The following is a 26530-nucleotide window of genomic DNA, read 5'->3' as shown; positions in this document are numbered from 1 at the left end:
CTTACATCACGTAGCCTATTAGCAGATGGAGATTTGAACAGTTGTCATGAAATTGTAGATGTTAAGGTTTCCATTGTTGAGCTTGTCATTCATGTTGGTTTATAAATTAGGTTGATTCTTGAACTTGGATATAGAGAAAACAATCCTACCACAAGGTGTTTTTTAACTGTTATGGAGCTTTGATCATATCTCATGATCTTCTTCTTTGACAGATATTTTTTGCCCAATTGTCATGGAATTGTAGGCAAGTTAATGTTAGTATTTACTTTTTGTCAAACATTTGAGGTTTTCATGTCCATGTTGGCTTATTAGCTGAGGTTCAAAATTCATTCTCAAACTCAGAAAATTTGCTGCTTTGGAGCTATATTAAACAATTTTCCTCAGCAGACGTAGAGACAATGTCCTGCCCAGTTGAGACACTTTAAACTCAAGAAGGCCTTAAAGTGCTCAGGAAAAAAAAGCAATCGCAGGACTACTGAGCGAACTCCATCTGCTGATGAATATGATATGATATGATAGAAAGCTCCAGAACAAGCTATGCTAAATGAACCTTGTGGCGAGATTGTTTATTCAAATGAATATCCCTGACAGAATGATAACAACAGCAAGACATGGTTCATGGTTGTCTTATTTTATTTCCAGCGTTATACAATTTTTGCATCTGATCCTTTTTCATAAGTAAAAAAATAAACTATGTCATAAAATACATCTTTTTTTTATTATGGAAAAACTTGAAAGGAAATGTCATGTTAGGGGACACCTTACAGCAAGATGTGACACCTATACACTACACATTAGTAACCCTGCTATTTTCACTTGTTACAGCACAACTTTGTCAACATTATTACATACACATTATGCTATTGAGCGTGATCTAACTTTACTTCACATGACATTTAAAAACACTAGATGCCACCTCTTCTTGGATTACGGATGACTTGTATTTGCATGCATGTTTGTCCCCGGCGCAAAGTCTCACCTCAGAGGATTGCACCAGTAGAACGGAAGAAGTCAACCCGGTTACAGTCACAGAAAACATGTCATGTACACAACCTTTGATGTTTAGATTCACACAACATCAAAACTCACACTACAAAACATTGTTTTTAAGAGAGAGATCATACCTTGCTGGCTGGTTAGAATACATGTACAGTAGCATTGCATAACTTCTTTGCATTTACAAGACCAGAAGTGTTGGAGAGTTAAGACTATCTTTCATTAACTCAGATGCACCGAGGTTGCCTTTGAGGCTCTCAAAGCCCTCATCCAAGGAATCAATCTCAGAGTAATTAAAGGAAAACACCGTGCGGTAATTGCTACAAGTTGGACTGGAAGACATAACTGGTGTGCTCAAAGATTCAAGGTCGTTTGCCACTGACTTGTACAGGGTTTCCCAGTCTGAGAGGCAGAAGGGGCTGCTCAGGTCTATGTCAGGGACGGATGCAGCCATCTCTGGACTCACTGCCGTCTCCAGGCTGGGCACCAAGTCATCCAAGTCATCTCCTTTCAAGTCCTTCAGAGCCTCCTCTTCTGCACTCGAACACAGCAGGATGTTGGAGTTCCCCAAAATGGCTGCAGCAGGGATGCAAGGGACTGTGTCCATGTCTTGGCCAATAGAGGCTTCTCCGATGGTTGGGTTGCCCTCTGGAGGTTTCCCGTTCTCCAACATGGACAGCAGCTGTGGGGAGGCCGGAGGATCCTGCAGCATTGCGTGATCATCATCTTCATTATTATCCTCCTCCTCATCATTATCATCCCCACCACCATTGTCATTTACAGGTAGTTTGCAGGATGGTTTGTGGGAGACTAAGACCTGTTCCAGTCTCTCCTTCTCCTTCAGCAGGTCGGCTATCTCCGTCTGGAGTGCAGATTTCTCATCTTCGAGCTTGTCAGTTTCCTGAAGTGAAGAGGAGACAGAATCAAACAAAGACTTGGCATGAGAGTCATGATAACACTGCTGCCCCGGTGCTCTCGGTCATCCCGCCCGTGCCTGTTGTCTTTACGAGACATGTCCCAAAGTGCTGTAGGCCTACATATCCTCCGCTTTAAGGGGTGCATATGCTGTGTGGATGTTCTCTATATGATTGCATACTTACAGCTTGCAGGGTGTCTATCAGCTCCCTCCGTCTGTTACGACACTTTGCTGCAGCAATTTTGTTCCTCTCTCTCCTGATCCTCCTCCTTTCTTCCTCCTCTTTGGAAGCCTAAAATTAACCAGAACTAGGCAATTAAAATGCACATCCTGCTGAGTTTTGCAATATCAGTACTTGGCTCTGTAGCACAAGATAAAAGGAGAAAAAAAAAAAATCTTCCTTGCAGTGGATGCTGGGAATACTGATCTGGTCGGTGCAGACTCTCTTTCAGTCCAGGCGTTAAAATGCTGCACCACTGGCACGGTCTAGTCAGCCACGAGAGCGCGCACTTTTATGCAATTTCCCATCCCATTCATAAACAATGCTGTGCTCGTTACTCCTAATGTAATCGCTGCACCAATTAGACATAATCCAAATACCTGAAGTGCTATTCCCCGCAGTCATTTATTGCACTACTCGTGTATACCTCAACTTAAAAAAAAAAATTGCATCCTCTTTGACGTCATGTTGTCATTGATTGATTGATTGATTGATTGAGGTTATTTTTGGAGCTGACATTTCATGACCCCCCATCCCCCACCCTGTTTGCTTGCATACCTTTTCTTTCTGCCCTTTCCTGTTGGAGGGCTTTGCCTTGTTTGCCGCGGAAGACGACTGGCTCGAGTCGTGAGTTTTGGTTTTTGCACGGCGGGATGACGGGGGGACAGATGTGATGACTGTCGGCTGCACCATCCACTTTAGATCCGGCGAGGTTGAGATTGCAGTCACAGTCGGAACAAAGGAGTCTGCTGCACTGATCTCAGTATCCTGGAAAAGCCCACATCACAGAGACATGCATATGCATGCAGTCAAACACTGATTTAGCTTATCTGATGAGTGAGGATCAACGTTCGTGGCTGACATTTAGGCTAGATGTGCTAAAATGGTACATCAATCATTTGGCTGAAAAAAATGGCAAAAAAAAGACCAATTTAATAGTCTACGAATCTATCAAAATCAGATACATGCCTTTCATCACGTCCTTAAAACTCATTTTCATTATTATTATAAACACTGTAAAATGAAAGGTCACAAGCAAGACATGTCTGTATACAAACAATTTCCCTGAAATTATAGACTGGAGATTCTTATGCTGTATAGGCCTGGCTTATTGGCGGATTTACAGATTCATTAGACTACAGAGACTGTTTGTATAGAATCGTTTCCAGCACGGTCCAGTAAAATGCTTCTATGGAATGTTCTTGGATGTGTGAACATTCTGGACTATAGTTTCCCTTTTGCAGCGAGTATTAGAATTATGCGTGAATGATTTGTGTGTAATATTTTTTTGAATGATCAGATCCGTTCCTACCTTGGCGCTGTCCCCTGATGATGAAATCGAGTCAGGAGGATGCTGGCTGCACCCAGGGGTGTCCCCGCCAGGCGATGCTGTGCTACAGCTGGAAGATGAGTCGAACTCAGTGCTGGAGTCTGGATGCATGTTCCTCTCGTCTAAAAACTGCATAAAAAGATAGAACAGTCTATCTAATCTAAGTTGAAAACTGATTTCTAAACCCCCTTATTATTTATATTCCATTTGCCGGGTTCATAAATTGCACTGTGCAGATATAGTGGAGAGGCCCGCCTTTTATAGTGAGCTGGAATTTTATGAATGAAATATGTGTGGTGAGACCGAACCATCGCACAGAGGGCGAGGGAAGAAAGAGAAAAAAAGCGAGCAGATGTTTTTTTCAATTGAACAATTAAATCCGTGGAATGTCTGAACAACAATATTAACAACCTTCTCATTTACACTTAGCTATTTTATTGACTCGCATAGTAAAAAAATATCAAGCATGTATTAAGTGACACCCCCGCCTGCATGAAGTGCCCATTTCCATGAATGAACTACGTCATTTCATGTATGCAGCATCTGCATCATGTAGTCCTTATGTCCCCTATAAGTCTACATGTTCACAAGACGTAGGCTATCTTTTTATTGGCGCATTCATGGAAACAGAAATATTCTTGCAATTGAAGGAAGGTGATGGGAACGTAGGCCTACATTTTTTATATTGTTAATAAAGAACTGGTGCATTCTGTTGAAGATGAAATGCAATAAAACAGCTGCCCCGACTTATCATTTAGACCAATATTATGAAACCCAGCATGATTTAGGCTAATAATTGCACACATGCTTTCAGTACCTACACGGCTGATTATTTATGAGCTGCTGATAAAGAGTCATATATAGCCTATCATGCCTTTTCACCTGTCTATAGAGCTCCAGCAACAGAATTGTCGCTCTAGTAAAGCAGCCAATCGCCGAATGGACCCACCGAGCCATATATGGAGTTTCCGGTGAAGAGGGGCCGCGCTGTGGCGCACTGTGAGCGCGCAGACGGACGTGTAGCTGTGTGTGGGGCCCACTCACTCAGAAAGTGAATATGCGCTGAAAGGTTCGTCATGCATCGTACCTGACAACTGCGCCACGCGCTACTTTTAGGACAAGAAGACGAGGACAAACCCCTCTACTAGACAAGAGCTACAAGAATAGGAAATGCAATAATAGGAAAGGCAGATCTGTAAGTGCATCATAGTAACATCACAATAGCTTATTCCAGAGAAATACAAATAGGCTATTATGCCTCTGCATTTCTATTATCACTTGATTTGGTGACTGATTTCCTGGTGATGATCATCCATGCAGTGTAGGCTGTCCACAGTTGTCCTTTGACTTGGCCTAGACTAATCGGATATGTTGATTCACTTTATTTAATTAGCCATGCGTTATTCCCGCACAACCTAATTCAGCTCCTATAAGAAAGGGATTGTATAGACTGGATATGCCACAGTCTAGGTTTCAGATGACCTCACAGATCCGCTGAAGTGAAAGGGATAGTTGGTGAATAGAGGGGGGCGTCTCCCCTCTCACAAGAGCTGCTCTCCATTCTGCTTCCCGGCAGTCGCAGCCCCCTTTGGGTTTATTTACTGGCACATCATTAGGTGGTCGGCTTGAGCTCATTCAGTCGCTGCGGATCAAGAACCGAAGGGTTCAAAGGTCGGACATAACTGCAGACACCCAGCTCAAAGACTTGCTTTCATCAAATCAACTTGCATGAATACAGAAGTTTATTTTTAGACTCCGTGATGTCAGCGTTCAGAGTTCATAGCCTGAATTAGGCAAGTAGACAATTAGTGGCTGTGCTCCTGCGAATAACATCTCTGGTGCTGTCACTTAGGCTGAACTTAAATGGCACCGGTAGGCTAGTTATTTTACACATAGCCTAAACTAGGCTCACATTAAATTAGGCCTATAGCCTATTGGGCTACATTCAAAATGCTTTATCAATGGGTTTTGTGAATATAATCCCATCAATTAACTCTCATCTGTGTTGCTGTAAACTAACGTAGGCTATTTAGTATTAATTTTGGTCACCAATTCAATGATCAATGCCCATCTTCTATTTTTAGGCTACATCTAAAGATCTAAAAACATTATTTTAAACAAGTAGCCTAGTCTAGGTCAGTAGCCTATTGCTGCTTTGCCAACCAGTCATACAAAATACTCCAACAATCCACAAGGTAAAGTGCATGGTTGTTTTGTGTTTAGTTCCATTCCGCTGCTCCGCAGACACCATGGAGAGAGTCGCTGTCTGAGAGCCACGGCACGGACAGAACTCTCACTCTGACACTGTTTCCTGGAACCCCCAAAAAACGTCATGACGTATTGTGCGTGGCCTCTGCACAGACGACGCTGAAGAGCCGGCTTTTTTATTTTACTCGAGTGATCCGTCATCACAACACAAACGATCGTTGTTGCTATGCAAAATGAGGACGTCAATGACGCGAAGGGGAGGAGTGTTGCTGTGACAACCAGGAATGTTCAACAAAACACGAGCGCGGGAAACAAAACATGATTTAGCCCATTTAACCTACAGCGATGCACTTTGACACAGTTATAGCCTACTATTGTCAACACTTTATATCTTTTATTAACGTCATGTTACGAAACTGAAGCCTGCACGGTTAAAACAGGACATTCAGAGGAAAAGGAAAAACGCAAGTGAGTGTAGGCTATGAATGAAGGCTGTGGCAAGAGTTTATGTTTTGTGCCTATTTATAACTTTGTATAAATGCTATGTCGAGAAAAAACTACCAGCAAGAATTCGTTGACACTACTATTTATCAAAACCTAGTTATAGAACTTGGAATTAACAGGTTATAAACCTTTAAAGCAGGCCTATTTAAGTTAAAGACTTAATTTGAAGAGCAACATAAAGTCTGAATGTTGGCTCAGTGTCAAAGCTGCATGATTCACAGGTTATGTAAATCATGAGGATTCCCTTTACCTCAGTCTCAGAGAAGACCCACGCTATTGTTTATAATCACGTCTGGCCACTAGGCTACTGAGAAAAGCAACATGCTGTTGTGGAAAAGTTGGGCCTACATTTAACAAACCAGTTATCAGTTTGCTGTGCAACCAAACACACCCTCGGATGGATTGCACACCAAAGGTACAAGCAGTGCCTAGGGGCAGAAAACACACAATCGCCTCTGACGTGGATTTATGGCGTTCCTGGCATATTTTCTTAGCTGTTTTGAATTTTAAACAAATTATGCACTTTCATGTATCCCATTCAACACATTTCTTTGGAATTTAGAGCTACAAAAAGAGTCCCACGGTTTTAGAAAAAAAAAAGAGGCTACTGCCAACATAGTTACATTGACATACATAATTTTTGTTTTTAGGTTTTTGCATAGAAGTCTAAAATGCATGCTACCTATGGGAGTTAGATTATATCAAAACATTGCATCTAAGATTTGAGGTATGGCCTAAAAGATAAGGAAAGTATAGCCACCCTGTATTTCACTGCTCTTATTGTATGACTGTGTAAAAAAAGACACTTTGAATCTTTGATGCTACATAATAGCACTGTGGCATGCCTGATTAATTGTGCAAGAGTTTCTTCAACCACAACATGTTGGAAAGTGCGAATGTATCTTGTAGAAGCTGACAAAGGCAAAATGTGTAGTTATGCATCTGGCAGTAAGCTATAACAATGCATTAAATGCTATCTTAACAGAGATGAAAATACTCCTAGGCTATATGTTCATAGTCTTGATATAGGCCTAAATAGTAACATGTTGATAAAAGATTCAAATAGTCAGTGTTAAAAAAAAAACAGCAGTGTGTATTTTGATGCGTTTGTTTGAAACTTTCAGTTCAGAACTGACTTATCTGCATGTTCAAATGTATCTTTTCTGGCACTTTGCTGTGTAGGCTACCTTAGCTGACCATTATCCCAGTTCTTTAGTTTTCACAACAGCCTCTGTGTTTGTTGTTTTACAGGTCTACATAACGTCATGTCACTGTCGGCCAATCTCAGATGGTGTATTTCCCAGCAAGGTCCGCCCCTTTTACAGGATGCACCATATATGGAAAATTACGTATTGGGGATCCCGTTTCTGGAATATTCCATTTCTCAAGGGTGAGTTTAAAACAAAATCTTAATATTACTTTTCAGCATTAAACAGCACAAATTTGCATTGCATATTCAATTGTCAGTGTATTAATACAATATACAAGCAATAGTTGGCATTATTGTTGCGTTGTTAAGTGGCTGTTTTGGTGTTTTTCTCCCCACGGTGTCGGGTTAAGAGCACTCCCCGTTCCCGACGTCATTCGGCCGGTCCTTTCTCGGGCTATAAAAGGGCTCCAAGCACTCAGAATTGGCAGTCAAACTTTCAGTTGCAGAACAACGACCAGAGATATTATATCGGGAGCGGCAATTTAAGAGTTTCTCACAAACTTACAAAAGGATTTCTTCATCTCAAGTTTACAGTTGTTTGAATCTTCCTACTTGGTTTTCTGCGGAAGGATGATGTTTAACGTTTTCAACACGGAGTGCGATTCCTCCTCACGCTGCAGCACCGCTTCCCCGTCCGGTGACAACCTGGGATACTACCCGTCACCAGCGGGGTCTTACTCCAGCATGGGATCTCCCCAGTCTCAGGTTTGTCCAGTCACATTTTATTCAACTTTTATTACTATGTAGTCTATGTGACAGGCTATTTGCATAGCCTATTGGTTTGCTTACAACTTGAAAAGATAAATCTCATGCTAGCCTTCTCTAAATTGTTCTCATGGAGCTTAAACATAAGGTTTAAAATAATGTATATAAGCTGAATGACAATTAATAGCCTATGCTGAGTTGTGCTTGAAATAGCCTTAAACTGCTGCAAACAGAGCAAGTCGCGCTTCATTCATCCATAGACTGTAACGTCATAGTTGACATCATATGGATATTTTTAAACCACCCGGCTTTTTATATCCTGCAATGATGCATCCCCCTCCTGAAAGTATACCAAATGTACTCATGATCCTCTTGCCTTACCCACAGGATTTCACCGACCTGACAGCATCAAGTGCCTCCTTCATCCCCACTGTCACAGCGATTTCGGCAAGCCCGGATCTGCAGTGGATGGTCCAGCCTTTGATCTCCTCAGTGGCCCCTTCTCACAGAGCTCCCCCCTACAGCTCCAGCCCCAGCCCGGCGTACTCCAGACCAGGCATGAGGTCCTCATCCAGGGCTCATAATTCTACCAAGAGGGCCAGAATGGATCAGGTAATTACTATCTGACCATGTATAGCCTACTTCAAATGTTACATAACATGTAGTATTTTCTATGTTAAGGTGTACTCATTTTCCCAAATCTGGAGACTTAACGTTTTCTTGTGTTATGTGCAGGTGACACCTGAGGAGGAAGAGAAGAAAAGAGTTCGCAGAGAGAGAAACAAGCAGGCAGCCGCAAAATGCCGCAACAGGAGGAGAGAGCTTACAGACACTCTGCAAGCTGTAAGTATGCCACAGATTTACCATCATTCATCAAAATGGATTTTCTCGCCTCAGCTAACCGTGTAATCCAGCAGCCAAGCTAATGCAACTTCCTCTATTTCTCTCCCCGCTACAGGAAACCGATCAGCTTGAGGATGAGAAGTCCAGCCTGCAGACCGATATTACTAATCTTCTGAAGGAGAAGGAAAGGCTTGAGTTCATTCTGGCTGCCCATCAACCCATCTGCAAAATCCCTTCAGAGCTGGACATGGACTTCTCTGTGGCCTCCATTTCTCCTGCTCAGCCCATCCTCTCCAACGCAGTGTCCTCCCAGCCACAGACCATCATCCCAAAGGCAAACACTATCACTTCCAGCCAGCCAACCTTCACCTCAACCTCCAACTCCATCTTCTCCAGCAGTAGCTCCGTCCTCTCCACCGCCACCATCACCAGCAGCGCGGTCAAGATGACAGACCTCGACTCCTCTGTCCTCGAGGAGTCCTTGGATCTGCTGGCAAAGACCGAGATGGAGACAGCGCGGTCAGTGCCAGAGGTTGACCTGTCCAACTCCCTCTACACAACTCAGGACTGGGAGCCCCTTCACGCCTTAGCCAATAACGGTGACTTTGAGCCCCTGTGCACGCCTGTGGTGACCTGCACACCATCCTGCACCACCTACACGTCTTCTTTTGTGTTTAGCTTCCCAGAGGCAGAGACCTTCCCCACTTGTGGTGTCGCCCACAGGAGAGAAAGCAACAGCAACGACCAGTCTTCTGATTCCCTCAGCTCCCCAACCCTGCTGGCCCTTTAAAGACTTCCAAAAACAATACTTCCTATAGAGCACATATCTTGATGTATAAGACCGATGTGCAGATCACAGGGCTATGGAATTGACTTTTACCAGAAAGCACATTTATTTATGATTTGATATGCCTTTATCTATACTTGCCTATTACTCCCATGTAGCAAGTTTAAAAAGCATGTTTTAACCAATACCACCTAGACGTTTAATGAGTTATATAATTTTATGGTGCTAGATAACAAAACTTGTTGTAGTGTTGATGTGTGTTCAGAGCAATAGTTATTAATGATTCCAATTTGTTTTCTGGTTGATGGAATGTGAGAGTAATTGTGGAAAAACTTAAAAACTGACGTGCTTTGTCTTAACCATTATGGTCGGAGTGGTCTATCTTAGTATCAAGTTTTCTGTGAAAACAATAGTGGTTTTAAGTTATGAAATTTCAATTTATTTTTTTACACAGAGGGTTAAGATAAATGTTGTAAATAAAAGAGAGTGATATTTATATTCAATTACCTGTCTGCTTGAATCTGTGACACTATTAATATGCACACAAATAGCCTACCTAAATGTTTTCTCTGCCAGTGGTATTCCACAGATAATTTAAAATGTCTAAAATGAGCCTACATAAGGGATAGCAGTATTTTTCCTGCACCTACACTGGCTCTATTTATTGTTCCGTCTGTTGCCAAGGTTAACTGTACGTCAGGGCTCCTACGTCAGTGCGTTCGTTCCATTTTTTTTTTTTTTTTTTTTCAATATGCAAACATAGCGCGATGACGTCGTAGCCAACTTCCGTGCCCAAATATAGACCGCTACGAAGACTCGCTGTTGCTGCAGTTTGCCATCAGCATACAGACGGAGCTTTTTCCGCTAAAACAATAGATCTAAGTATTTGTGTCTGGGTTTTCTCTCCTGATGAATCAGACTGGATTATTGGAGGAAGACAAAAGACGTGAGGCATCGCCTCTCTAATCGAAACGGTATGTTTTTCATAGCATACGTGCTCGTTTCGAGGAACTGCTGCATACATAGTTGGTTATACAAGACCACTCGCAAGAGGATCCGAAAGGAACGTTTTAACCACGATTACGTTGGTTAAAATGTGTTCTGTTCTCTCTGAACTGAAGGTCGACCAAATGTTACTTCCCCCCCGTCAAACACGCACATGTGAGTGAGTTGCAGCACAATGCAAGAACTAGTCCCGAGAAATCATTTATAAAGTCACCGAGAGCAGTTTGGACGTAACCTTCTTTCGCTGTGTCTTGTGTGACTGGGACATGCAGACAGCTGGACTTAATGTGTAAATTGGCTGTCTGCAAAGTAGTCTTTTCATTCAGCCTGTTCTCTTTATTCCCACTAGAAATACCCTAAATGTGCATTCTGGAAGCACAGCTGGGGCAAAATGAATACAGATGTTCCATACATGATGAGTAGGTCACATGTAAATACCTGATCTAGAAACTCACAAATGGTCTAGTAGGCCATATTATCTTTTTTTTCTTTCTCATGGTGTAGTTGGCTGATGGTCCGCAGGCAGACACACAGTGATATGCACACTTATATAAATCCTGTTACTAATAAGATGTGCAATTGCGTATTACTATCTTAATTCTTCATTTATCTACATGGTTTTCATTCAATCTCGAACATTAAGGTGCGATATTTCATCTCATAGCTTCATGCTCAAGTTTTGCTATAAAAGAATGCCAATTCATGAACATAGAGACAGTTAATTCATCACTAACACAATGGTCAGCAAGGTATTTCATTTCAAATGAAACTAAGGGGAGGGATCTTGTGTGACTGTCTTGTACATTTTCTGCTGAGTTTAATTAAACTATATGGTGATGTTTTTCCATTATCATATCTTTATTCATCTTATCTCATTATCTTAATATTACATGAAAATCGTCATTAAACCTTTACTCCTCCCTTCTCCTTGTCATTCGTACGCCTCACATCTCACGTCGATCAATGTTTCACCGTGTAAAGAATCACCGGAAGGTGGATTGCTTAATGGCTTTGCACAGGATATGCGTGTTGTGTTTGTGCACATGAGGAAAATTATCTGTGTCAGACTAACCAATAACTAAATTACTCTGACACACCCTTCTTGTGAAACACTGCCAAGATATTAGCAGCAGTTACTCTGCTTCCTGTGTGAGCACAGGCCTGCTCTTCCAAAGTACAACCTCAAACAAATAAAACAATTCAAATGGTTGATATAGTTTAAAGAATTAAAGGTGCAGGAGTACCATGCTACTTCCTTGGTTCCTGCTTGCAAAACACTTGGATTAAATGTGCTTTTACGAAGCCTGTTTGTTCTGTTAGCACTGTGCTGTTGCATAACAGCTGAATTCTGAGTACCCATCTGCTTTTCATTGCACTTAAGCAGAGCCTCTTTTTCCTCAACAAAGCCATATGTGCGACCATGCAGCGCCTAATAACTCTGTCTATTAATACCTTTTTGCCTGCCCCAGGGAGATGGGGAAGCAGCCGAAATAGCAGGTGCCCATTGCTTCTTTTAACATCAGCATCAACAGAAGTAAAATTAGACCACTATGACGCCAAACTGCGTCGGTGCTGCAACCCAGGGGAGGAACCAGGCAGCGTAAGCCTGACAGAAAGAGAGGAGGAAAGTAAGAGCGAGGCGAGGGTAGGAGGAGGAGAGAAGACAATGATGAGTATATGAGGATGCAAGGAGGGAGAGAGAAAGAGATCCCTTCCTGGGTGTAAATGTGAGCACAGTGAAATGTTGCCTCTATGCCATGATGACAAGAGCTCAGTATGGCTCGGATCCATATTCACAGAGAGCTCTCCCCTGATCATGTTCTTTTGTCAAAAGATACAGTGAAGGCTTTACAAAACCATGAATACTTCAGTGTCTTCTCCTGTGACTAAAAGTCTGCGTGAGTGACAGAGTGATACTCAGTCAGGCAATTACAGTGACACCAAATTACACTTTTAGTGAAGCAAATTACATCATATTCCTTCTTCTTTGTTTCATGTCAGAGTGAGTCCCTCTGACACAGTACAAATATTTTATTACATGAAGTGTAAGTCTATGGCACTGTGTGTTCACCAGTGGTAGTGTATGACAAATCAAATTTGGGTTTGAACTCAGGCTGGAGTCTGTGCTCTTATCAGCGTATGGTCTGATTTGTGTATGTGTTTTCAGTATCTAGAAATGATAACAAGCACAATTTGAATGACAGCAATTACTTGAAGGGTGTGTAGACGCTTGCGTCAGCGTGCATGCTGATTTAAGGAAGCATTGTTCTCTGTAAAGTAGGATATGCAATGCTTATTCACTGCCCAGAGGTGATAAAAAGGTTGGGCAATCAATAGGGAAATTATTCAACTACCTATTACAAGTGGCTTACACACTGCACCTGACCGCAATATTGCTCAAAATGTAGTCTGCTTAAAGATTAAAAATCACTGAAAGTGGTAAGCAAAAGATAAGTAAGCTTAAGTGGGCAGGTGTGACATTCATATTTAAGTATGGATAAAAGATGCTAACATTTTGATTAGTCCCAGCTATATGTTAAAGTTTTGTGAATTTCACTTGGAGCCTAAATGCTCCGTATGGAGGAGTGGGTGACATGCTATTCGTAGTGATTATTTGACGCACTAGGCTACAAGACTGGAGGGATTTCTCTAGCCAATAATAATTGTTCACACCGAGCCAGACTCCCCTCACACAGTAGCGAGTCCTTGTGCGTGGGATCAGTAACACAGAGATGTTTCCCTAGAAACTGGACAGCTCTATGTAATTGGGTAATCCCTGAGCTGCTGACAGCAAAATAATAGCTTTTGGACATTTTATAAATACCTCAGCCAACACTGAGCATGATATATGTGTTTTGTAATACAGATTTACCATTATTACATACTGGATGGATTATTATGCAATTACTGTAACATTAAAGATGTTTTTGAGAACTGAAAATCTTCAAATATCCATGAGGTAATTGTGAACATTTAGCAAACTAGCACAAAAAAAAATTATAAGTTATATATATTATAAATAATTATAAGATTAGAAATTATGTGGATGGATGGTAATCTTGTGAATTTACCAAAAGAAAACCATTTTTAAACAGCAGTTTTCATTTAAATGTTGTAAGTTTAAGGTATTTCTGTAATAAATCTTAGTTTTGATAAAGATTTATACATTTGTTTGACATTCTAGAAATGTTATATAACAAGACTTTTTTTTAAATGTACAATATTTAGACAGTAAAAATGCAGAAAATATTGACAGGAAATATCTTTATTAAAAAAAAAGATTTACTTCTGTGAAATAAGAAACAAACTTTGCTACCAGACTTCTTACCGTTTTTACCATTTTTTTTACAGTGTCCAGTATCAATATACTTCTATTGGAGCAGGTTAAAAATATGTAGCCTACAATAATAAAAGTATATAGATTACTGCTCATTCAGCTAAAGGAAGTATCTACTGTCCAAGACAGTTTACATTGTATGAAACAGTGTCGCGCTTTTATTCTTAATTCAGAGACCAACTTGTCATGTTGGCTGCATGAAGGTAGGACCTGTAGATGGTATTTGTCCATTAGTCTCATTTGAATACAAATAAATGCTACAAACACCTATCTAAGATTGTTACTTTTTAGTTCTGTAAAATAAGTGAGAACCAACGGTCAATCTACTGGGGTTTTCACTACCTTGACTTTACATGTTAGTACATGTCTTCCCACTCTCATTATTAGTCTCAGGAATGTGGACATTTGGACCCACCACAGGGCTTCATGTCCTAAATACTGTATTCTATGGAAGAGCTCCATACCGCTCAAGTATTCTCAAAACTATTGGTTGTCTTAAAAAGGTTTTGTGTTGGTTGTTAGGTCTGCTTGTGTAACCCTAACAACCTACCACTACATTATGTTTTGTTTCATTGCGTCATTGGGCCCTTTGGTTTTGTGTAATGTAGGCCTATTTGTACATTTGAATTGTGATATTTGTACTGTCCAAATCTTTTACAGTCCCCTTACACTAAATATAAGTAAGGCTGTCCTTTTAGGCTTGCAGCTAAAAATAACCAGACGTAAATACTGCTGTGTGCCCACTTTTAACCCAGTGTAATCTAGCTCAGGTGCCATCACGTGATGGAGATTGTAACCCCCGTTTCTGTTCGAAGATGTTGTCTGGTGTTGGGTGTAAACGCTGTGCTTAATTTCTCCTCGCCATCCCATAACTCCTGAATGAACTCTTTGAGCTCTTCTCTGTCAACGAATCTTGTCCTTCTGGTGTTCATTCAATCTCTTGTCCCGAAATCATTACATATGTTTCATATTCTTCATGCAATGCTCCACTTCAGTTTTCCTCTCTCGGTCCTGTCTTTAGGGAGTAACAGCGATCTTAAGGTGTTTAATAGCTTTTGGTAAGAGACTTGAAGACTTATTGGGGTGAGATTCTCATCATCCACTTTTTTTAACCACTGGCACGGTGTAACCTGAACCTGGTAAATCCTCCTTTTTTGTCCAGATGTTATAATTGGTGTAGGTTCCTATAGGCCTATATTTACATTTCGCGTTTCGTATCGTGTCGGTCGGAAACTATAGTTTGTCCAAGAGGTGTTTCCGTAGCTAGCTGTCAGAGGTGGCGACCGTTTTGCATATGCGCGACTCACTCGAAGTCACATCCTGTAAGCATGTTGCGATCAAATGTCTATGGCAGAAATACATCCGTGATATAGATAGCTTAGAACGAGCCTAGCGCGACTGTTAACGGGTAACGTTACAGTTGGTATGGACTCCTGTTCCGGTAATGTTTCAAATATGGTTTTAGGGTCTTTTTACGCGTTATTAGCGGGCTTTTTGGGTGCTGTGGCTTCATTGTTTGCCAAACTATCACTCGGTGCAGACTACCTCAGAGAGAAGTGTGATTCAGGGCTCAGCAGCTGGACCGATCCTGCAACAGTCTGTGACTGGGTAACGTTACGTCAAATATAACACCTCTCCTTGTGTCTCGTTCTCAAAACATAAGAGATAAAATAGGCTAGTTTGTATTGTCCCAAAGGGAATTTGTGTGTGTGTATATATATGTGTATAATGTATGTATGTATATATGTGTGTGTGTGTGTGTATGTATGTATGTATGTATATATATATATGTATATGTATGTATGTATGTATATATGTATATGTATGTATGTATATATGTATGTATGTATATATGTATATGTATGTATGTATATATGTATATATATGTATGTATGTATGTATGTGTATATATGTTTGTATATATGTATGTGTATATATATATATATATATATATATATATATATATATATATATATATATACACACATACATATATATATATATATATATATAAAGTTCCTTCATTTGTCACCCATCTGTGGTTGTGTGGCTCACTATGGCTTTCTCATGTTACATATGTATCTGCAGCTCCACATCCCCCTGCGGCTTCTGTGTGGAAGCCTACTGTTCATCTGTAATGCTGTCATGTGGACCTTTTTTTCCAAGGCGCTCCGACACTGCTCTTCTTCAGCCAGGGCTACAGTCACCACCACTGCATCCAACTTCATCTCCTCAGTAAGCACTCCCCTACGGTGCTCCATTCACCTTTCATTTTCAGTTTTACTTCAAGCACTGTTGAGCCTGTTAAAAACAAATCTACTAAGCAGCAAAAGGTTGTTGTGAAAGTATTCAGACTTGTAGACGTTTCAGACTTGTTCTGTCTGAGTTTTACTGTGTGTGTGTGTGTGTGTGTGTGTGTGTGTTCAGGCTGTCCTGGGGACAGTGATGTTTGGAGAGAGTCATGCAGTTCTATGGTGGGTGGGACTCTCTCTCACTCTGTCTGGACTGCTGGTGCTTCATGGATCCACACCTCAGACACTACAACAGCAGGACGGCAAAAAAGACAAGTGATGTAGATTTGACTCATCACAAGCATGCAGCCACTGGCTTCAGTCTCAATAACCTGTGGCCAGACTCCCTCAGAGAGAATTTCTCAGGCACTTAAAAGTGTCTTAACCCTTGTGTTGTCTTCCCGTTGACCTGCAAGTTTGTTTTTCTGGGATGCAATTTCAACATTTTGTTGTTCTTTGTCTACACTTTTCTCAATGTTTTTGTCAATTGTATTCCTATTTTTTGTCACTTTTTTGACTCTTTTAATTATGTTCTAGTAAATTCTTTTAACAATTTCTTTGTCACTTTTTCCAGTGGTTTTTTTTGTTGTCACTTTTTCCGTTTTTTTGGTCACTTTTGCAGCGTTTTAAAAAAGTGTTTTTGTTGCTTTTTGTCCTGCTTTTTTGTAGTTTTTTTCCAACATTTGTCACTTTTTTTTAACATTCTTTTTGGATAAAGAGTTTTTGTAAAGTGGTCATATTTGACCCGCGGACAACACAAGGGTTAATGTTGAGTGTAGTTACAACAGCAGATTATTTTGCACATATCTGATGGTATATTCAGTACCACCAGTCATAGATCTTAATTCAGAGTCTAATGTGCGTTTATTATTTTTTGGTAGTTATTTTTAGGGCCCGAGCACCATCAATGTGGGACGAAATTAAATTTACATGGTGTGATGTACACATGATATAGAGCACAATGCTTGTCTCATGCCACTCCTCCTTTTCATAACCAATGAACTGTTTGACATGGACTCTTACACAAGACCTCATTGCACTCCTGAAGAGTTCCTTTCATCAGTGTTTCACACCGTATAAATGACCACGCCCCCTTTCATAACTAATGAACCATTTATCATAGACGCTTAAGGACACAGGATGTGATACAACATTTGCAATGCATAATTTCCAATGCCATACATTCCATGCAGAAAATAGTAACGATTATTATAATGGGGTTGGCTTACAGTAATTAATTTAAAAGGAATGTCCCATTATTTGTATATAGGGTTTGGTCCATTGGTTTTAAGATGCTAACAAATATTCCATCTCCATAGTACGAATTTTCAGTGGGCTACAACTGGTTTAACAAGAATTACCTCCTCTGAGTTGTATGCCTTCACCAATCCGTCAAGTGGAAGATTACAGTGCATCCATGTCTGTACAGACTTATATAATATATGTGGTGGCGACAAGGAGGACAAGAAACCAAATTAAAACCGTCTTGAATTACCCTTCTCACTCTCTCTACAACGAGCTGTGATAATTGGGCAGCTCATCGGAGCCAGGGTGAAGAACAAGATCAAAGCCTGTGAGTTGGTCCTCATCTAAGTCGAGGGTCTTAGGACAGAGGATGTTGGTTGCTGTATAGTGTGAAGATTGTGTTTTTTGATTTGTAATATAGGGATATATTATTTAAATATGCTCCATATTTAAATATTTTTTATTGAACTCTTTTTTCACTCATGCCTCTATATTGTTCTGTTTAGAGTATGTATGTATATTGTATGTGTATATAAGTGTGTATATTTTTTGTTTTGGTTGTTTTGTGTTTTTTTTGTGTTTGTGTGTAAGCACAGTGTGAGCGACGATGCTCCAAAGAAACATTTCTCATATACGTGTCCTCATACCTGGCGAAAAAAAGCTGATTCTGATATATTAATAAAATGTATCTTACATTACTTTGTAAGGCTTTGCTTTTGTTCTGCTGTATGTCTATACTGTACACGTAGGATACATTCACATATGTTACACATGTCTTTTCTGCCCTAAGGCCCTGACACACTAACCCTATTATCGGCCGTTGGACAGTCTGGCAAGGTCGGTGACTCAAGTCATTTTGGTATGTTCTGTACCGTCCTCCGTCGGAGGGGCTCGCGGCCTTCATTTTGGCCGACCGGATGCTCAATTTGAAGGCGGGCACCCCCCGGCAGTTGGACTCCAATTTGATTGGTGGAGTGCTACCCCAGAAATGACGAGCGGGATGAGCATGACTAGAGTCTCTCAAAATTAGATGAAAATGTTTTAAATTGACCTTATCGATCTGAAATGAAGACAGATTCAGCAAGTGCATGGCCTATTTCTTGTTTAAAATGTTTTCAAAAACAAGTTTTGGTGAACTATTTTAGTAAAATATGACATTGTATTCTTTTTCTGATCAACTAGTTTTAGTTTATTTAAAAAATTATTTTAAACAAATTTGACATTCATAAAATTAAATACCTTGACTTCAATTGAATGGGATTTATAACCATTCTTTTTCGATGGAGCCAACACTGCGTGCTACTGGCCTGCTGTTATCCCAGCACTGGGGTTTGCGCTGGCTGAATTCGAGTGACTACAGCCGCCAATTAAAAGTCTCCACTCTCCTGAGCTGCTGCTGTTCACTCAGCCTCCCAGCAAAGTAGTGTCCTATTGTCAGGGATTGGGGTAAAGAGAGACGCTATTTATCAGATCGCTGTTAGGCGTATTTTCTGTAACCAGTGTTGTATACAATTTTACAATTAATGCTTCATCCACACACTTTTGTCACAGCGTGGCAAAGCATCACATTGCTAATGCCAGATGATGACCAGTGTTGGGCAAGTAACTTCCGAAATGAAATACACTATAGATTGCTAGTTAATGTCATTTGAGAGTAATTAGTTATATTATTACAATATTACTGTGTCTTAATTGTAATGCTTTACACTACTTGTGTTATTTTTGAGTTACTTTCACCAAAAGACAGCGGAAGTATGACTTGGCAGTTAGCTGAGTGAATTTTACCACCAAACAAAGTCTCATCTTTACTCACTTTAATACATCATGGATTATTCATAATGTTTTGGATTATTAATCGGAATCTGCAGAGTAACTTAAGTTAAAAAAATGAATGGTAAAGTATTACAATATGTCTATACTTGACTCTGAATTGTGATGGAGTAGAAGAAAAAATTAAAATACTTAAAGGGCAACTATTATATAGCATTTTCAGGTTAATACTTGTACTTTGTGTTTGTACTAGAACATGGTTACATGTTTTAATGTTCAAAAAATCCTTTATTTTTCTCATTTTCAATTGTCAATTGCTTGTCTAAATGTGTTAACATTGTATCTTACAGCCTTTTTACAAATTATACAGCAAATTATACAGCTTGCTGTTGTTTCACTTGTAGCCACACTGTGCTCCTATTTCTTTCTGCCATTTTTCTGCCGTCTCAATGCTGCTTCTCCATGTATCACCCTTCTATGCAGATGACATCCAGCTGTATGTCTCTTTTAACCAGAGATGGCAAAAGTACTCACTTCCCATACTCAAGTAGTACAAATAAATGTGTTAAAAAATACTCTGGTAAAAGTAGAAGTACTTGACCAGGTCCAGCAGGATATCTAACACCACTCCAATTTTATACTTATTACATTGGCTTCCGATCAAGTTCACGATCCAATTTAAAGTTCTTGTTCCGGCTTATAAATCTTTGCATGGTGTGACCTGTTCTATCATTACACTACTAACAGGTCGGTCAGGTCTTCTATCCAAGGATTACAGCTGGTCCCACACACTTGTTAAAAAACTAAAGGGGACCATTCCTTTGAAGCATTGGCTCCAAACCTGTGGAACGCCCTTCCATCTTACATTCTGCAGTCCCTGTTGAAGCTTTTTTTAAAGCAGCTGCAGACACATTTGTTTAAATTCACTTTTGACTCTTGTTTGTAAACTTTGGGATTTAGGTTTTATTGAAATAATTTTCTTTGTTCGTTCAACTGTTGTTCCCCCCCCCCCCCCCCATTGTTTACTTTCTGTTGGATTGCATGTTTAGAAATGTTCATCATGTGAAGCACTGCGTGCCTTATCTAGATATCTCTATATTTTTCAAACGTTGCCAATTAATTATCCCCCAGTGCTTGGCCACTCATAGGCGAGGTCGGACAAATAACCAGGCAAAGTGAGCAAATGCCCAGACATTCACTACAACTTTACGGAAGAAGACTCGGTAGTTGGAGCGTACTTCTCCCTCCAGGTCAGCGGCGGCGCTGGAGGGTTCAGTCGGGCCGGTTGTGTGAGCTGGAACTCTGTGTTAAACTGGTTGGCTGGCACGGGCTGGTTGGTTGAGGGTAGCCATGGCTCGACTCGCTGCGCTACTGTTGTTACCTGTTCTTATTGAATCGGTGTTTTGCATTTCTTTCTTTTTACCGGTTAACTCAAGAAAGTGTTTACGGGAGGAAATCCACAAAGACGTCCTTGTCACGGGGGAGTATGAAATAACGGAACAGGCGAACACCAAAACTAATCTGAAGGTGAGCGCAGCCGGCTAGCTACATTCAACATAGCCAACTAACGTTAGTCTATTTTGAGGCCGAAACGGCTTCAGTCTTTTAACGGCTAGCTAGCTATGTTTATTAACTAATCTCAGCTAAATTAGCCGTTACAAGTAAAATCATAGCTGATGTTAAAGCAGTCTTAAATGTCGGCGAAGTGTGGCTGAAATGTGTGACAACTGTTGTTAGCATTGTAGCTAACTTAGGCCCCAACAAACACGTCTTCCTGGTTTTAGTTTCTAATTAGCTAGCTAGCTAACATTATCGTTAGGAATTTATTCTGACGAAAAGTAAAATTCCTCTGAACCCAATACAGGCCAATATTATCACATGTTTGTGGGTGGTTATTCAACAATTAACGTTTTACACCATGGGAAATTATCCCGTCACTGTCATCCGCTCGGCTCTGCTGATGTTACACGTCAGTCTTACCGGCCATTCAGCTTGCTAGCTAGCGGCATTAACTTTAGCACATTAGCCACATGTCAACGACAGCTGGTAGGCTATTTACTGTATTGTGTTCCTCCATACATCATACAAGGGCGTATATTCCTCACATTATTAACTTATTGTATCCTCATAAAAAAGATTCATAATAAGGTTCTGTAAACAGTCCATGTCTTAAAAGCTGCCTAATAAAAAAACATTACTGTTTTTTTCTGGTACTAAGATCACAGATTCCTCCAGCCACACTCTTTACTCCAAGGAAGATGCAACAAAAGGAAAATTTGCATTCACCACAGAGGACTATGACATGTTTGAGGTGTGCTTTGAGAGCAAATCCCCCATGGGTAAGTATGCTTTTTTATTTTTTATTTTGTGGTCACATCAACAGATGGTTTTGAAATTAGAGATATGAATTTATGGAAATGAACCACGTGTCATGTTTTATGTAATAGTTTACATTTGCACAGTAGAGACAGGCAAACAACTATGCATTTTTTTTAAAGTATTAATGTAGAAGGATAGAATGGAAACTAATGCATACATGAAATAACAGAAAAACTTCTTAGTTAGGATGTAAATAAAGTTTTTGCATTTTATTTTTAACTGGATCCAAGTTTAAATAGCATCTGTTAGTGAACACAATTTTTAAAATGTATATCAGTAAATTGCATATGATGCTGAATCTCCATTCTTGTCAATTAGGAACTGGAAGAGTGCCTGACCAGCTGGTCAATCTGGACATGAAGCATGGTGTGGAGGCAAAAAACTATGAAGAGGTATGCCATGGGAGTCCAAACCGTTAGTTAGAATGACACTAGTCTATATCAACGTTTTATTTCCATGATTGTTCAGGTGCGGCCGGAAATTCCGCCGGATGTCTGAAACGTTCCGCCGTCTTTGTGTTGGCATTCTAAACTCCAGTTGATTTGAGGACTTTGGTTAACTGCTCCTAAGATCTCTGCAGGGTAAATCGACAGCGAGCTTGACTATCTGTCTAATCTGAGTTTTCTGTTCCACAACTAAAAATAACTTTTGAACGAGCACATATTCAACCAAAACAAGTTCCTTCCCGAAGCTATTTTGCAGAGGCACCGGTGCCCCGTCCGGCGCTGATTGTGATTGGTTTAGAAAAAAAATATGCCATTAAACCACAGCATGTTTCTCTCCAATTCCAGAGTGCTGTGTGAACTAGCGAGACCCTCCTTGCGGCACTGTGGAGGAGGGTCTGGCAATGCAAGACTAGAATGACACAGTTACTGCAGACAAAATAGTCTGTCTGCAGCTTGTAGACTAGGTCAGTGGATGTAATACATGGGTACACTTGCAGCTTGGGTTTTACTACATATATTCACTATTACAGTTTTTACGGGTAATCTACAGGTCCATTTGAATGATACAGTACCCACCTAGTAAGGATAAAAGCTTCATTTGTCAAACTAAATGAGTTCAGATTCAGGAGATGCAAGAGACATGCAATCCTTTTCCTGTAATTGTTTCACAACATCGAAATATGCAATGACTTCATGAGATTAATAAATCAAGTCAAACTGAGGAAACACAAACATACTGCTCTGCGACCTTATGTACAGTTATGCCACATTAGATATTTGTTCCTCCTGGCAACAATGTGGATGCCTTGAGCTGTATTAGTAGCATTGTTAAAAGTCCATTGTCAAAACATAATAACGTCAAGGTGTCCCAGTGTATACTATATAGAAATCAGTGGAGGGGGTTCTATGCCTCTACCTAATACAATATTTTCCTAAATAGGGAGGGACTCATTGTTGTGCAGCATCACTTCCATGACTTAGCCCTTCTGAGAATGGATCGCCCTTGGCACTGTGGCTGCTTCATGCAACGCCTAATAATATTGTAGTGATAAAGCCCTGTAAGCTGAGAATCGCCCGCTTCCCACACATTGTGCCCAAACTTGACTTTTTTTTTTTTTTATAAACACAGTGAGTGTGTAGGTGGATGTTAAGGGAGTGCTCAAGAGGGCTTGTCTGTCTGTGGGTAAGAGGGTGGAGTTGAAGTTGTGTTCACCTATGTAGATGGGTGTGTTACTTTAAACAAATTTGCAAGCTGTTCTGTACATGAGGCATTGGTAGAGAGTAAATGTGCGATAAGAGTCCCTGTGTGTCAGTGTTTGGTAATGTGTACTGCTCTGCAGATGCATGCTATACAAGTTCCATATTGGGAAAATGTTTGTGTCCGGGCCTGTAAATCTTAATTTCAGGGACAGCTGTGCAGTTTAAGGTTATAGTTTGGTTCATTTCATACAAAAGTCAGACCAATGTGTTCTTGCCGATTAGTTTTAAGGGTAACTACCATTTTTGTTTGTTTTTTACCTGGGTTCCATTTCCCCATGCAGTTGTTTTTCAATAGGCAGATGTGACCAAAAATGTTTTTGGTCCAGTACTGAGCAAGATTACATTGACGGCCGGCACAAACAGAGCTGCAATGTAACCTAATAGGGCAGTTGTTGTTGTTTTTTGGTGTGTGAGTGTGCTTTTGAAAGGCTCAGATTGTTACTGGAAGTGTATGACAACATTATCAATCTCAGGACGGGACTTTTTGTCCAAAGAACAGCAGTGTGGATAGTTAAACGTGAGACGAGAAAGGCGTTCAGGTAGTCTATTGTTACAGAGTAGGCTAAAAGAATTATAGTCTCCTGTTATCTGAAAGATTTTCAATGTAATGGCTCAATATTTAAATGTGTTTGACAATGTGGATTACCATCACTAGGCAGGTTTAGTGACCTGTCCTGCACAGACATGTTCATTCTTGTGGCAGATAGCAAGTTGTTCTAAAAGCGCACACACAGAACAAGTAGTTGTCAGCATTATTAGTTGAGAGACTGCAACTGGACTTCCACCGTAAAAAGATTAATAACAGACCGCTACATAAAGTGAGGAATAGAAAGTGTCTTTCACCACACATTGGAGAAAATGGTTGCCATAACCATGAGTTTTTGGGAATTATTCACTTCATCTTTTAAATGTGTATACGTCACACGTCTATTTCATGCGCGACCTTCTCAGGTGGTTCAGTTGTTCACGAGGCAGCTTTCTCACCAGCCTAAGTAAACAGGAGTTAACGGCAAACAGTCTGTTCAAACACACAAGGTTTGTACACCCTTTTTATCTGTAATGTTGGGCTTTACAAGTAAAATTGACTTGACTTTACTACACAGCCTAAGAGTGACATCTGCTGGACAAAGTGTGTGCAGGTGCACTGCGTAAACAGTACTTATTCTTTTGGGGGGGTTTGAGTAGCTTCCGTTTTGTACCTTCAGATTGCCAAGGTAGAGAAGCTGAAACCTCTGGAGGTCGAGCTGAGGCGACTAGAGGACCTGTCGGAGTCTATCGTCAATGACTTTGCTTACATGAAGAAGAGAGAGGAAGAGATGCGGGACACCAATGGTAAGACAATAATGCAATTTAGACAGTCAGACGGCACATAACTTTATGTCAACTGCAGTTGATCATAATTGTAATTTGCAGTTTGAGCAGCTTCATGATCAGTTCTCCTCCATGCTGGGATGAGCTACTTTTAATATTATTTGAGTAGTATTCTATGTCGTGTGGTTAAACTTGCAGTCTTTACTGTTAAATAAAACCGAACTTTGCTGCAGAAGAACATACATGCCATATTGTCTGCTTTTTCTAGCCTCTGCAGCTTCATATTTTTTCCTGGTTTTGTTGGTTAGTTCATTTTATAATCAAAGTATTACTTCCTGACCAATAACACAACTACCTCTCTCTTTTTCACCACTCTCCAGAGTCCACCAACACACGTGTGCTGTACTTTAGCATATTCTCCATGTGCTGTCTTATTGGGCTGGCTACATGGCAGGTCTTCTACTTGCGGCGCTTCTTCAAGGCAAAGAAGCTAATCGAGTAGAACAACTCGTAGCTCCTTACCTCGGGGGAAGCTCCCTGCCGGTCAGCCAACACATCCAGACATCCACCTTCCTTGGACTAGCTTCAGCAAACAACAGCAAGTGGGGTTGAGGGGCTCAAATTCTATTTTTCACGGCTGTAAGAGAAAGTACCAAGGTTGTCCTCTGAAAGAAATGATTCACTTTCTTATTTAGTGGTTTGAAACAGGAAAAGCGCTGTAGGTAGAAGTGCCCTGTGAGACATGGGAAGCGTATGTCACCGCATTGGCGACATGTCCATCTCATGGTACTTTACGTTTCTGTCTGCACTGTTTTGAATGTTGCAGCTGACTGAATAAGAACTTGTTCCTTCAACCAGTTAAAGTGGTGTTTGATTTTGAGCTCAGTTTGAATGGATGTGCCATGAGCGAATGTCTTTTGCCCTTCTGTTGATGTACACATTCTTTGCCATGCCAAGCAAACTAGATTCTTGGTGCCCTTTTATCAAGTGAAGGCTATTTGAAAAAGTGGTTTGTTGTTACTTTGAGAAAGATATCAACCACTTCTGTGTTATGTCACTTAATTTGCATACATGTTTGGTAGCTAAATTTAACCGTGTCTTTAGTTTGTTTTCATATTGTAAATGCTACTTAGTTGCTTCTACAGGTTTATTTTTGGGGGGTTGTGAATTGTCATAGTAATAATCTCTTGGTTATAAATTAGGTCACTTCTATATGCTCTTGCACATTTTTGTTTTTGAAACAACTGAACTATAATTTGTCACAAATCAATGGTAGCCAGAAACCAAAAACCTTGTCCCTTTTTAGGAAGGAGTTTGCAGCATAACATTTCATGTATATGGCTATGAGTAATTTAACCACCTGACTTCTAGGATACAATTCATATATACTTGTGCAAGTTTCTCTTGTCAGAGGTTTTGACAGGAAATGTAAAATAGGCAATCCAAACCCTTTTGGAAATTTCCTTTCAGTCGTGAGCCCCTTTTATTCACACAATTTTCAAATATCACTTGCTAATTACAGTGCCGATCCATCCAGCATGCTTCCTTCTTTAGAAATACTTTTGAGGCTTGGGTTACATGGGAATGTGGGTGGTTGCAAATATTCAGATTGTTTTTGGCGGGGGTTAATTGAGGCATCTGTCAGAGGTACATTTTTAACAATGGACATGCGCATTGTGCGCACACAATGATTTTTATGTTGACTGATAAATTTTGTAAATTTGTGTTGGGCTTTTATTCAATAAAATATTGGATGGATTTATATTA

General features: G+C 40.3%; 3 protein-coding genes and 2 long non-coding RNA genes across 5 annotated transcripts; 4 read left to right on the top strand and 1 right to left on the bottom strand.

Moving 5' to 3' along the window:
- Nucleotides 1-972: 972 nt before the first annotated feature.
- On the bottom strand, nt 973-3772 carry LOC117961110 (proto-oncogene c-Fos-like). Its single transcript, XM_034899509.1, has 4 exons — nt 3445-3772; nt 2691-2900; nt 2097-2204; nt 973-1897 (listed from the first exon to the last, which is right to left on the bottom strand). Exons 1-4 carry the CDS (start codon nt 3595-3597, stop codon nt 1178-1180), a joined length of 1191 nt encoding a protein of 396 aa, XP_034755400.1. The 5' UTR covers nt 3598-3772; the 3' UTR covers nt 973-1177.
- A 1880-nt stretch (nt 3773-5652) lies between these two features.
- On the top strand, nt 5653-7562 carry LOC117961114. Its single transcript, XR_004660325.1, has 3 exons — nt 5653-6144; nt 6430-6589; nt 7426-7562. It is a non-coding gene; the product is annotated as an uncharacterized LOC117961114 (long non-coding RNA).
- A 234-nt stretch (nt 7563-7796) lies between these two features.
- Nucleotides 7797-10082, top strand: LOC117961111 (proto-oncogene c-Fos-like). Its single transcript, XM_034899511.1, has 4 exons — nt 7797-8089; nt 8477-8701; nt 8825-8932; nt 9048-10082. The coding sequence occupies exons 1-4, from the start codon at nt 7955-7957 to the stop codon at nt 9720-9722; spliced, it is 1143 nt and encodes a 380-aa protein (XP_034755402.1). The 5' UTR covers nt 7797-7954; the 3' UTR covers nt 9723-10082.
- Nucleotides 10083-15438: 5356 nt separating this feature from the next.
- Nucleotides 15439-16183, top strand: LOC117961113. The gene is made up of 3 exons (XR_004660324.1): nt 15439-15484; nt 15602-15669; nt 16150-16183. It is a non-coding gene; the product is annotated as an uncharacterized LOC117961113 (long non-coding RNA).
- Nucleotides 16184-20620: 4437 nt separating this feature from the next.
- tmed10 (transmembrane p24 trafficking protein 10) lies at nt 20621-26530 on the top strand. Its single transcript, XM_034899512.1, has 5 exons — nt 20621-20894; nt 21586-21706; nt 22065-22138; nt 24658-24784; nt 25144-26530. Exons 1-5 carry the CDS (start codon nt 20718-20720, stop codon nt 25263-25265), a joined length of 621 nt encoding a protein of 206 aa, XP_034755403.1. The 5' UTR covers nt 20621-20717; the 3' UTR covers nt 25266-26530.

Source organism: Etheostoma cragini, chromosome 18 (assembly GCF_013103735.1).
Source record: "Etheostoma cragini isolate CJK2018 chromosome 18, CSU_Ecrag_1.0, whole genome shotgun sequence".
Classification (NCBI taxonomy): domain Eukaryota; kingdom Metazoa; phylum Chordata; class Actinopteri; order Perciformes; family Percidae; genus Etheostoma; species Etheostoma cragini.
Note: the sequence above shows the minus strand (reverse complement) of the source record. Positions and strands in the feature narration are given on the sequence as shown.